The sequence below is a fragment of the Zonotrichia albicollis genome, chromosome 16, assembly GCF_047830755.1.
Source record: "Zonotrichia albicollis isolate bZonAlb1 chromosome 16, bZonAlb1.hap1, whole genome shotgun sequence".
NCBI classification, from domain to species: Eukaryota; Metazoa; Chordata; class Aves; order Passeriformes; family Passerellidae; genus Zonotrichia; species Zonotrichia albicollis.
This window is the reverse complement of record NC_133834.1, coordinates 7,247,998-7,260,817: the sequence shown is the minus strand read 5'-3', so window position 1 is coordinate 7,260,817 and position 12,820 is coordinate 7,247,998. Positions and strand designations below refer to the sequence as shown.

Genomic DNA, 12,820 nt, shown 5'->3' with positions numbered 1-12,820 from the left:
TGTCCAAGAAGAAATAGAAGCTGCACCTGCTCCTTTTACATCCTGAAGGCTTGGGGAGGAAGGATGGAGGCAGAGAGCCAAGTGAGTGCAGTCCCTGAGCTCCCTGGGGACCCAGGTCAGGATGAGCCGCCCAGCTCTGGTGGCTCATCCTGACCTGGCCTCACCTGCAGTGGCAGCAGGAGCATCTGCTGTGGGCACAGCACAGCCTGGGCACTGCTGCTCCTGTGCTTTCCTGTGGGCACAGCACAGCCTGGGCACAGCCTGGGCACTGCTCCTGCTCTCTGCTGCAGCTCCCAGCACAGAGAGGCTAAAGGGGATTCCATTGATTTCATCGACTTATGCTCAGAAAAGGCTGAGTTGAGTTGTTGACCAAAATAAGAAGATTAAAATAGTTAATCCAGATAAGATTGGCTAAGAATATTGTCCCCATACTTACAGCATTCCACAGGCACACTCAGGCACACTCTCACCCTTGCACACTGCTCACACTGGAACTGCTGCTGCCCAGCAGGTGTGGTTTGCCCATCCCTGCAGTGGTGAGGAAAACTGGCAGGGAATCACTTGGTGTCTCTCTCAGGGTGCCGCTTTCCAGTCTCTGAACTGGGGTGAGATGGGTGCAGGTGGCAGGGACTCAGTGACAGCACAACAGCTGTTCTGCTTTCCTGTTTTCCCCACCCTTTGCTTTTTTTTTGAACAGCACTGACAAAAACCACAACAATGAGGAAAAACTACTTACTTCTATCTGGAGTTCTGTCCTAGACAGGTCTGTTCTTTTCCATGTAGCATAACTTCTAAAATACAAATTTTGTGGGAACTCTTATCTGAGTTCTGTAGGAAAGATGGCAGGACTAGATAATGCAGGTGCCAGCTGAACCAAGTTCAGTTTCCTGATTGGCACAGATGGATATAATTACTACTTACACATGCAGCTTGACTGGATTATTTATTTGCTTAGAAAAATATTCAGAAGATTCAGATTCCCATTTTTAAATAATTTTCAGACTGCAATACATGTTTTAGAGAAACTCCCACAACATGAAGTGTTAATACTGCACCTGAAGGATGAGCAGAACAGAGAACAGTGTAAGGCAGCAGAGCTGCAGCAGCAGCTGGACTGAAGGTGAGAAACTGTCAACATTCTGGGTCAAGGCTTTGGTACCTTGCAGCAAGTCAGCAGGAAGCTGCTTCCCAAAAACTGCTGGCCACATTAAGCTATGAGACCCTTTACAAGGAGAAGGATGTCACCTTTCATTGTGCCTTCCTTCCTTCATCCTAATTTCTCTCTGTTCTGAAGAACAACCTTCTCCATGTTCATTGTTTTTCAGAAATTATTGTATCAATTACTATTAGGGAATGGAAAAGGAGAGGGAGAACAAGAGTATGGTCCCATTTTCAGCAGGATTTGTGCTGGCAGCCCCCAGGCAGCATGGAATAGATTAAGAGAGGCCAACACTGGAAGCAAGAGACAAAACAATGTAAGGTTTTACCTGGCCTGTCTCCTCAAGCACTTAGAGTTTGTGGTATGCAACATTAAAGACTACTCCACTATGTCAATGCTACTTCTACAGTTAAATAGCTAAATAACAACTCTCTAACTCACCAAATACACATAAAAATGAACTTTGCAGACATTCCACCAGAGAACCGTAGGTCCCAAGTAACACATAGAGTCAATTCACAGTATCTTGCCTGAAGACAAAGTGCCCTACAAAGGAAACCGTATCTAAAAAGCCACACAAACTTTACATCAAATCCTTTCTTGGTAGAAAGACATTTATACTAATCTGGGGAGAACTTAGTGATTGTGAAAACATGGTATTAGCTTAAAGCAAGCACAGCTTTCCACCACCCTGCCAAAGCAAGATCAGCTGGACTGCTCCCCTCCTGGAGCTGAGGAGTTGCTGCCCCTGGCACTGGGCTTTGCTTTTGTTCATTTTCTCCATCAGTGTAGTCACAGGGCTAGACCATCCCTGTGAACCAAAGGAGAGCTTGAGTCTGGTTCTTGTGAGAGATTCAGAGTTCTTAGCTCTGTTATTTCTGAAGTGGACTAAGGAAACAAGTGCCAGTCACTGCTCTGGCCAGAGCTGAAGTGTAGTATGAAGTACTAGTGTAGCACAAAGCTATGATGTTTGTTTGCTTTCCAACCACTGGTTTGTGTGACAGTGCTAAACATTAAATCTACTGCTACACAGGAACAGGGAATCTAGCTGATAACTAACTAGCTTGTTAACTACAGGGCCACCAGCCTATCCAAAACATTCATTTTGAGTGCTTAAGAGAAACATCAGTTTAAGGGGTCTTCTGACATTCATATGAAGTGTTTTCTTGACTAACAGATAAGGTTATGGCTGAGAGGAGAGAGTCTTGTACTTTGCTCTGTGTTCATCTATTTCTTCTTTTGTTTTTCTGATACAGCTAAAAATCTCCTTGAATAGTGCTTTGTATTCAGGGGGAGCATTTGTGGAAGAGTCACTTAGCTCAGCAATTGTGAATTCTTGATTGCTAGCTGAAAGATCATACTGGGTGTTCCCCACGTTTAGGTCTTTGGAATACTGCTTCAGTGTTTGTACAGCCTTGTGTTTCAAAGAATCTTCATCCACTTGACACTTCTTCAAAAGTTCCTCATACTTCACTTTCAGAGCATTGTACTGAGCATCAACTTCATTGAGTACAGAGATCCCTCGCTGCTTCACAGCTTCGGCTCTCCGGATGCAGGTTTCCTCGTGGCCCCTGAGGATGTCTGCCCCGGCCGCGCTGCTCAGCAGGCTCTCGCTGCAGCTCCGTTTCAGTGCCTTCTTCTCAAGCTCCGATACTGTCACAAGTCCATCATCTGCCAGGCTCTGACCAAGCTCCCTGTCCAGAGATTCCTTGAATGAAATGAAAAAGGATTCTGGCACCAATTTCTCTGCATTATGGAGGCTGTTTTCAGCCTGAAGGATCTGTCGCATCTCAGCTACTTCTGCCTCCAGCTCCTCCGCCCGAGCCCGATACAGGTCTGTGTCGACCAGCCTCCGCTCCAGCTCACAGTTCTCTTTCACCATCAGACTGTACTCCTCCTCCATGGTCACCCTCTTCTCTTTCTCTGCACTCAGCTGGGCTTGCAGAACTGTCACTGCCTTCTTCAACTTCTCATTCTCTTCTTCTAGAGGACTTAGCTGACTGTCCATCGAAGTAATCTTCTCTGCAAAGACGTGATCGTAAACGAAATACCTGCAGAACAAAATAAGGATTATCAGAGATAGGAAGTACAGCTGACCACACCTAAAGCTTTCCTGTCCTGGGTAACTAATAGCATATTTAAACTGTGTGCTAACACACTTCAGAGCACCAACAGGGGCCATTGCAGTAACCAATCAGTCAATTTAGTTATCAGAGCAGGGTTTGTAAGGACTCACAGGCCATCGAACCAAGATCACAGCTTAGGCAGAGTGGCAGCTTGTTAACAGTTTCATGTTACAGACAAGCTGACTGAATAATGTAAGTTTATATTATAATTTAAGTTTGAATACACATTGCCTCCCTTTACCACAGAGTACTTTCTGACACTATTCTACAGCACTCCACTCTCATAACTTTTGTCATTATTGATATATAAACATGCTTCATAATTGACAATGCTGGAGGCTGTTATTTTCACAAGCCTCTGGCAGCTTGAAGGATTCAGTTATCTTCTGAATTGTCAAAAATAATTTCTTTTTGGATTTATGATTTATTCTAGAGTACCCCCATGTAGACACAAGAGCCTGTTCTGTCTGTGGAGGTGCCTTCTTTACAAAATTGCCCTCTAGGCTTGCAGTTGGTCTGAGCTTTCACCAGGTGATTGTCCCGATGGCCCCATTAATGCAGTTCAGCTGGGTCAAATGGCTCCACATTTAAAAGGCAGCCCAGCAGCCCCAAGCACCATTTTTGCAGTTTAGGTGTTCTCTTCCCCAGCTTCAGCTCGAAAAAGCTAAGGAAATATCCACAGACGTCCAAGAAAAGAGTAAGTTACAGGAAATATTTTGCATTTAGTGAGTTTGTTTTTCAGATTATCTGTGTGTTTGCTTTTATCTGACTGGAAATACTGGGGGGCAAATTGTTGTAAGCTTTCTAGGCCAGCATTTGACATGGCTGGCTCTGGGGACAAAGTGGAGCAGCAAAACTGGAGTGGTCTAGAAGCAGGCCAGAAGTAATGACAGTACCATACAGCAGAGATGCTTTGCTAGTTGTGAACATCAAGGAATTTTTTTCTCCAGCTTGTGTCTTAGGTTTTAAAGTTTTGCTTAAAATAGTTAAGTGTTCTTTGCTCTGTAAGGTAGAAAGTCTTACTGGCGGAGGTCGTAGAGCTCCTTCAAGCAGGAGAAGCTGTGCATTGACCTGGGCTGCTCAGATCTCTCCTGGCTCATCCGGCCTCGCCCGGGCTTCTTCAGCTCTTCCACTTGTCGCTGCAGGTCATCTATGTGCGTTTGCAGACTTTCAATGGTCTCTGTCAAGCTAAAAGGTGAAAAGGTTTTAAATAAAACTAACCTTTCAATTTGCCAGTATTGTAGAACACCACTAGGCACAGACAGACACCCAGTAACTGCACAAATACACCTGGACTGCTCCTACTGATATTAACAGCTGGGGGGAGGGAATCTCTAAAAATCTGTTACCTTATTATCTTTTGTTGTGAAGCTCTACTCTCTGCAACCAGTTTTTGATTAGTGTCTTCCAGTTCTCTTGCTGTCACATCCAGCTGTTCATAGACTTTGGCATGCTGGTCATTCATCTGCCGCAGGAGCTCCACTTGCTTTGTGAGGTACTGCAAGAACAGTTCTGCTGTTACTGTTTGCTCTTGAAACACAAGGCACAGCTCCTGTGCTGCCTTTCTGCTCACATTCAGAGAGAAACTCCTGAGTTTTCCAAATGTGAATTCCTGTGTTTGCTTTGGTAAGCTGAGGAGACACTATCAGTACCCAGGCAGCTTGCCTTTGTCACGGAGACCACCCCAGGCTGATGGAGCAGCCCTTCCCTGCAGGAGTGGGGTGGATGGGAAGCTGTGGAAGGTGCCAGCTGTCTGTATCTGTGCCCAAGCCTTCTGCATGGGGCTGGGCTGCAGTCAGCACTGACAGAGCCTTCAGGCTCCAACACAGCCCTTACCTGTCCCCTGTGTGCTAAAGGTTGCAGTCTGCTCCAACAGAAATTTCTTATCTGCAATGACCCAACAATCTTCTTAACATTAAAACTGAAGTATTGGGTAGCACCATCCATAATTAAACATATTTTCAGCTGACCCAAGTTATTCCAGTCTGAAGCAGCATTATGTTCAGCATAGCAGAATTTAGGTTGTGGTGACTCTTAAGACAGTATGTGGCTAGTATGTGTTAGGCAGTATAACTTATTGAATTCCAATCTTTAATTACTCACAAGGAACTATTCCAGTTACTGTGATCCCCAAACAAAGGTCTCATGGCCGTTTTTAAAAAATAAAGCCTCACATAAAATATTCTCAATGTAATCCTCTTGGGTTTTACAATTAACTACAAACACTGTTTAGTTTCCTGAATAACGTCACAAAGCTTGGAATTCTTAGTCTAAGCAGTTCACCATCACCTAAAGCTCTTTAAAAAAGTGTCTTATATTCTCCCACCCAGGACATGAGCATTTACATGAGACAGTGCTTTTCTGTTTGAGTCTAACCCCCTAAATGTGAAATATTTTGTTCTTATATAGAATTTGGATTTTACAATATATTCTGTATTACTACATGTTACCTTCTTAAAACTAAGCTTCGAGCAGGAACATCCAGCAAACTCCTAGGCAGAATTACTTCTCTTTACATAGGCCTGTTACATACTCAAAACTTTTAATATTCTACTTAACCTTTTACCTCATTAGAAGATTGTTGGGTTTACATTTTAGGCAATTTAAGAACAGATAATAAGTTAATCTAGGACTAGTAACTGCTCCATACAGACTTCCAGAAGATCAACATGATAGCTGTTGGCTAGATCCTTTTGTAGCCTGTGCACACATGACAGAGGATTTACACAGAAATAGAAGGTAGATTAGCAGTAGAATCTCAATGTGACCCATTTCAGATTAACTTTCCCTATTGGTTACAGCTGAAGGAAGGAGCTGGAGATCCTCAGACTTTCTTCTGCAGTACAGGAGTGGTTAAGCACAGGAGCCAAGGTTTGGTGCCTGAAGAGATGCTGGTACTTTTTACAATGGGCTTCTGCAGACCTTTGAGATGAATGGAAGGGGGGAAGCACAATTTCCTCCACCTTCCATCTCCAGCATCTTCAGGGCTGGTGTCCAGTTGGCCTGGTACAACCAGAACACCAAAGATGGTGTCATAAATACTTCAGAAGTTCATGTTTAATGTCATAAATACTTCAGAAGTTCATGTTTAATCTATGTCTCCTACAATGGAGCACCTAACATGAAGCAGCACCTTTCATTCTAGCTCATGAAAACTGGAGAGTGTCAGGATTTCCAAGGTCTGAGTGCTGAGAACAGATTCAGGCAGGAATAAAGCTGCTGTTTCCATGCAGCCTTTATTACATCTACAGTGATTAGTTAGTGGCACACGTGTCAGCACAAAGGTCAGATATAATAATCCAAAGCTGTAAAATGTTCAATGTGTTAGTATTTAATAGATGAGATGTAATCTTAAGCAGACCACAGCCTTTGACCCTTCTCTTCCAGTAAAGGCAATGCTGTATTTCAGAATGATTTCTCAGCCAGCTCTAGACTTTGCTACCCATAAGATCCAAACTAATAGGGAGAGTCCCAAAGATTTACATGGATATACTGCACTAAAAAAGGTAGTACAGAAATTCAGTGTTGTAGCTACAGGAACAGCTGAATGATCACAGGTAGGTTACAGAGACAAGCATTTGAAAATTGGGAAAAATCAAGCATGGAAACTGAATATGCCATTTAGACATGTATCCTGTGCAATGGGTATCCTGTGATCCCACAAGAGCCAGAAATGTTGGTATGAAAATAATAGACTGAACTGCTTTATACCTTGCATATTTTTACACATTACTGTGTACATTGCAAACTTTATTCCCATTTGTTTCAGTGAATTCCTGTAACAATTCCTTGTGCCAGTAAGCCAATATATTCAGTTCCTCAACTGGAGGATCTCTCTGGACATTTGAGCAAGGGGTTCATTTTCCCTTTCCTGCCAGAAATCCAGGTGCAAGAGAAACTTCTTGGTGCTGCTATTACACTTTAAAATGGCACTGGGGAAAGAGAAAAGCCTGAGACAGGAGATAGGACTGGGAAGGCAGCATGTTACTACAGCAGATAAAAAAACCAGCCTTTGGTGCACCAAGCTGGGCAAAGAAAAGGTGCAGGCACTATTTATATACCAGAAGAATCACAAAAACTGTTCTCCCACTCTCCCTCTCCTCTTGCAGGGAGCTAACAGGACCATCCAACACACAGCTACTCTCCTTGAGGGAGAGGAGGAAAGAGATTGAAGAGGTATCAGATGAAGCCTTCAAAGAGTAGCATTGCCAAAGTCTTGGTAGAGCAAGACATTGAGAGAAAAAAATTAATCTTGTGTTGTGTCTGAGTTTGTGACTGCAGTGTACTTGGCCCTGCAGACAGCAGCTGTAGATCACTGCTGCAAGGACTCTGGTGACACTTCTGGAGCTGCAGCTCTCTCATGTCCTCTGCAAACACTGAACCACCACAACAGCTAAACAAGTAAACTGGCTTGAACCAATAGGACACTGCATTCTGAACAGCACTGCACTGTTTCTGTAAATCAGTGTAGCCAAGCAATAATGTGTTTTCCACATTTCCAGACAGTGTTAAAATGCTGCTCATTAAGCAGCTACACTCCATCAGCCAGGTTAGTTGTCTGTCACAAAGTTCTGGTGTGTTATTTCAAAGGTATGGTGTAACTCTGCTAAACACTTCCTTAAACATGGCTGTTCATACAAGTACCTGGTGTACAGTATTTGTACAGCACCTTGGAAGTGTTTGTCTTCTCTACACCTTAAGAACTGATCTTTTTATAAAAGCTATTCATGGCAATGAGGTATTTCAGTCTCTGCAGAAGTAAATACATCTTCTAATGCTGTGGCAGTAATATAAACATCAGCCATTCCAACCAGTGTATCTCAGAATGAACAGGGTAACAAAGATTACAGTCAGCACATAACAGAAGAAAGAGCCAACAGATGAGGTACAAAACAAAAGTAACCTCTAAAAACACACCCACAAATCAAACCTGCACTCACAAATTCCTCCTCACTTACTAAAAATGCTGCATTTGTTTTGACTACTTTAAAGACACCAATAATTCTGTAATTATTAAGGTCAGGATTCTTTCAGTTACCTGTTGCCAGTACAATACTGAGCATTTTCAGTCTGAAATGGCAGCTGTACAAAATGCACATCTCTAATTGCAGTACTGCAGCACAAAGGAACTCAGATTTATAAAAATCTGGTACATACCAGTCAAAGCCTGTTCCCTGTGATTCACACCAGAACCAAATGGAAATGCTGACTACATTTTCAATATGTTGTCAGTCAGCAAAGTCCTGAATATTTAATAATTTAATTATTAGAGACCATTCATTGCCCTCTAATAGCTGAAAAAAAATCTCATTATGCTGACAAATGCTAGGTCTGCAAGAACACAGGCAGTATTAAAAAAAGAGAAATTGCCAAAAATAGCCAGGTTTTTCCACTCTGTTACCTAAAGATGACTGGTTTTGAAAGGATGGTTATGTTTTTGGGTTTTTTCCCTGGAAAATATGGAGCAATCTATCCACTATATCCTATATTTAGATACTACTTAAATGGTTTTTTTTTTCTGGGATTTTTTTTTTTTTTTGTCATTACAAGGTTTCTTTTACATTGAAATAGTCTTTAGCTCCCTTTATTACAGATCAGTTTATTGGAAGTAATTATCTTCAGATTTTACTTAAATCTCACTTCTGCACTTAGCATTTAAATTTCAATGCTGCAAACATTAATTCTCACGTAACAGTTTAAATTATTAATGTCTTTATCATCATTTAATTTAATGTTATTTTACCTGGAAAGATCAGAAAAGTTTAGCAATAAAAATAACTGAAGTATCTTCTCTGTACAAAACTAAAAAATACCAGTCATTTGTCATTAAACCAAATCCAACATTTAGTGGCACAAAGCTTCTGGTAATCACAGAAACAGTTCTAAGTATGAGCCACCTATGCTAATTCTCAAATTCTCAAAATAGCAGAAGTGGTGAAAGATTGTGCAGTATTTTCCATTAGATCTCAAGAAAGTCAGAGCTTAACTTATACACTGTATGATGCAGCTCCAGATGTTTTCACACAAGGAGCCTTTAGATATTTTACCTCTATCTCCTGCAGTTGCTCTTGATTTGTTGCATACATTTGCTGTAAGGATTCCTCTAGTTCAGTGTTACGGTCCAGTAGTGTCTTGCCAAGCTCAGCAGCAAGGTGAAGATCTAAACAAAGAAATCATGTTTGCACGTGAGTGAGAGAAACAAGGATGTAATCTAATTGTGAAGCCTGCTATCAAACACTTGAGGTATTTTCTCATTGCTGTTACAACTGCTGTGAGTTATCTCCAGTATCCAACACCAAGTTAGACCTGCATTAGTGATGCTCTCCTCAGGTTTAAGCTCTGTCAGCCCTGAGGCCCAGGGACACTTTTATGTCATGAGGGTTGCTCAGTTCCCCCGTGGCCCCTCAGACACACCCAGCCACGTTCCCCTCCCAGTCTGTGCCCAGTCTGTGCCCAGTCTGTGCCCAGGCTGCACCAGCTCTGCCCGAGGGCTCCGGGCCCTCACCCTCTCCCCAGCGCTCAGAGCAAGGAGCCCGGCAGAGCTGGGACTGCTCACCAGCCCAGCCCAGGCCAAAGCTGACGGACTCTGCACTGACTTGGCTGCTCCTCCCCGTTACCCCTCCACCAGAGCTCAGCTCACTCAGGATCACAGTGCTAAATGAAGGGTTCAGATGCTTTTCATGGTGAAACAATATTATCAAATGACATAAAATTGATGGACACTTGCAGCTATTCTGCTTTTCAAGCTCATAAACTCAGGTGACAAGAACTGTTTCATGTGTTTCAAAACATCACTTTAAATGTCATTTTTTCTCAGGCATTTAATCTCAATTTCACTTCAGTCATCTTCAATCACCTCCAGGGTGCAGTGACTGTAGCTGTTGCAAATTAAGAAATAAGTCATCTGAACACTCAGCTCTGTTCTAGAGCGAAGTTTGATATTTGCTCAACAGCATCAAAATGCTCGATATTCTGTATTATTATGTTGAAAGACAAGTGTAATTTAAAAGCTAACATAATGTGACAAAGAAATAAATCTTGGCATTAACGCTAAAATTGCAGTTACTCTGTGGAGGGTACTACATGTCAAGGATCCAAGAGATTTCTAGAAATATCTTATTTTCCACCTCCTTCCCATCACATGACCCATGACCTGCATGCATGCAATACCACCCAGTTAGTTCTCACACAGAACTTGTATCATTAATCAGAAAGAGAAGAAAAGTCCAGAAAAACTTTGAGTCACATCAAGAAGCCTTAAATGAATAAACAGGAGACATGTATTGCATCATCAGTGGTTACAGCCAGAGAAGCAAACACATTAATTCCATTTGCATTTGATTGCAATGCCCTTTTTTAACATTTATGCTCCCTCTTTCCTGCTCCCTCAGTTATCTTATCAGCTGGGAACTGTAACACATCCAATACTGCTCCAAGATTGTTTTGTGCTAACCTTCACTTGGCAGCCTGTCCAAAAGGATTTCTCCATCTCCACACATTTGCCAAAGCCCAAATCCAGACTTACAAGGACAAGTCAGTACAAACATTTGTCTGTGAAGTTGTAGAAGTCCAATTCTGGCAAAACAACAGCTGTGCTATTCTTTACTCATTCTTTACAGGCACAAGGCATTGTTTCCTACCTTAAGGTCAGATTCTGAGCTTAAATGCCATAAAATTATTTAAAAGAAATTTCACTGCATGGGAGTTCTTCAGTTTTAAAGATGTACAATTACAAGGCATATTAGTCTGTACTTAGGAGTTTATCCTCACATCACTTTTTCACTGTAGCATTACTCACTACAAAGCAGGATTTAAAGTATTTGGATAAGGAAACCTTAAGGCATCCTGCTTAAATTTTTCCCATTTGGTAAACAGATTGCACATTGTTTACCATGGCCAGAATAACTCCCAGTCAAACACCAAGCTGTTTGTTCTATCTCATTACAGAATACTGTAGTCTTCAAATTCAATGAATTCATTATCCTATAGAAAATGGAGCCCTGCTTCACAAGTTCTTGTACTGCACAATCTTCACTAGGAGCCACCATCTTTAAGACAATACTAGCATCATTCAAAGGAAAGACTAAATAGTCTATTCTTTTATTTTAATAGAGTAGAAAAAGAGCTTTAGAGTGGATTTAGGATTATGTTAAAGACATAATGCATAATGGAATTACTATCATTTCCCTTCCCAAAGTGAAAGTTTGTTTTCATGTTTAAGTACATTTAGGAGTTTATAGCTTCATTCTTAAATGCCCCCTCACCTACTAATCAAAGAGCACATAGCAGACAGTGCTTGGAGTGCAAGGTGAATAATGGAATTCGTGTCATACTTCACACTCACTCTGTTTGTTAGACTGGCAGAGGCACAAATGGGTTACTATGGCAGAAACACTTTTATAATTAAGGTAATTTGTTTCTGAGGGGGAAAATACAGTGGGAGCACTCAGAAACATACAATAAAACCTTAACTCTAGAGGAAGCAAGTACTGAAATAATTTCATCTCTTCTAAAATTCAGAAATTTTTTGCATCCGTTTTTCTACATTGTCAAGTACCTGGAAGCCCTGTAAAGAGCAAATTTTACAAGAGAAATGTGTCATGTATGTTTTCCAGCTACAAAATGGAAAGTATTAATTTACATTCCTCTGGAGAGAGTTATGGTAGAACACTAGAAGCAAAACTGCATTTTCTGTTGTAAATTTATGTAAAGCAAAGCTAAATTCTGACAGACATGCCTTTCTCCTTTTCACCATAAAGATGGAAGCAGAGAGGTTTTTAATAATGCAAAATGCATATGTGCAGATCTAAAGATCTTGGTTTTAGTAGATCTGATCAGCTGTGCTGGTGTTTAACAGCTCCATCAGCAATCTCCAAAACAAGACTTCAAGGATGTCTTCTATGAAACTGAACAGCCCTCACTTACCAGTGCTTCACAATCTCTTCTGACTGCATTACCATCATCGAAAAAAAGATAAAAACAGTACCAAAATCCTTCTCTGCTACTTTTTCATAACCCACCTAACAGAATTATTCAGAGGATTTTCAATCTAAAATTAGCCTATTCTTTTAAACAGCAACAGGCACTAATTGTGAAAGAGGTAAAAGTAAGGCTAGTGTAAGTTTACTTAATTGTAAAATGAATTTTTTTTCTACTTAGTTTCCTATTTCTGCTCTGTATTTGGAATACCCTCTATTCTGTAAAAGTGAGTGACAGCAAGATGAAAAAGAGCAGTCCATACACAAAAATTCTTCTTTAAAGGTCAGCATACTCCAGCAAAACATTGCAGAAGGATGTCTGCTCCCAACCTTACAGGAATTCCATGAGCACTTTATGCATGAGCAATATGCCAGAAAAGCCCATCTCCATTGTCAAGGCGAAAATCTTTGGCACACAGGAAGACTGCCAAGGTTTTCCAAAACCCCCGACCCTAAATTAAAGTCTCAAAGACCGACTGACAAGGACTTCAAGCTTGTTTCATGGTGCTTTCTAATGTTTTACAACCTAGGTTCTCATAACCATACTGATCAGTTTT

At 41.4% G+C, this 12,820-nt stretch overlaps 1 protein-coding gene across 1 annotated transcript in view; it reads right to left on the bottom strand.

Annotated features, from left to right (window-relative positions):
• Positions 1–107: 107 nt before the first annotated feature.
• CDR2 (cerebellar degeneration related protein 2) overlaps positions 108–12,820 on the bottom strand; it is a 14,773-nt gene continuing 2,060 nt past the window's right edge. Inside the window, exons 2-5 of the mRNA XM_074552679.1 lie at positions 9,333–9,445; positions 4,635–4,783; positions 4,309–4,473; positions 108–3,210 (exon numbers count right to left, since the gene is read on the bottom strand). Of these exons, the coding sequence (XP_074408780.1) occupies positions 2,343–3,210; positions 4,309–4,473; positions 4,635–4,783; positions 9,333–9,445 (1,295 nt within the window). The 3' untranslated portion in view covers positions 108–2,342. The remainder of the gene's footprint in view (positions 3,211–4,308; positions 4,474–4,634; positions 4,784–9,332; positions 9,446–12,820) is intronic.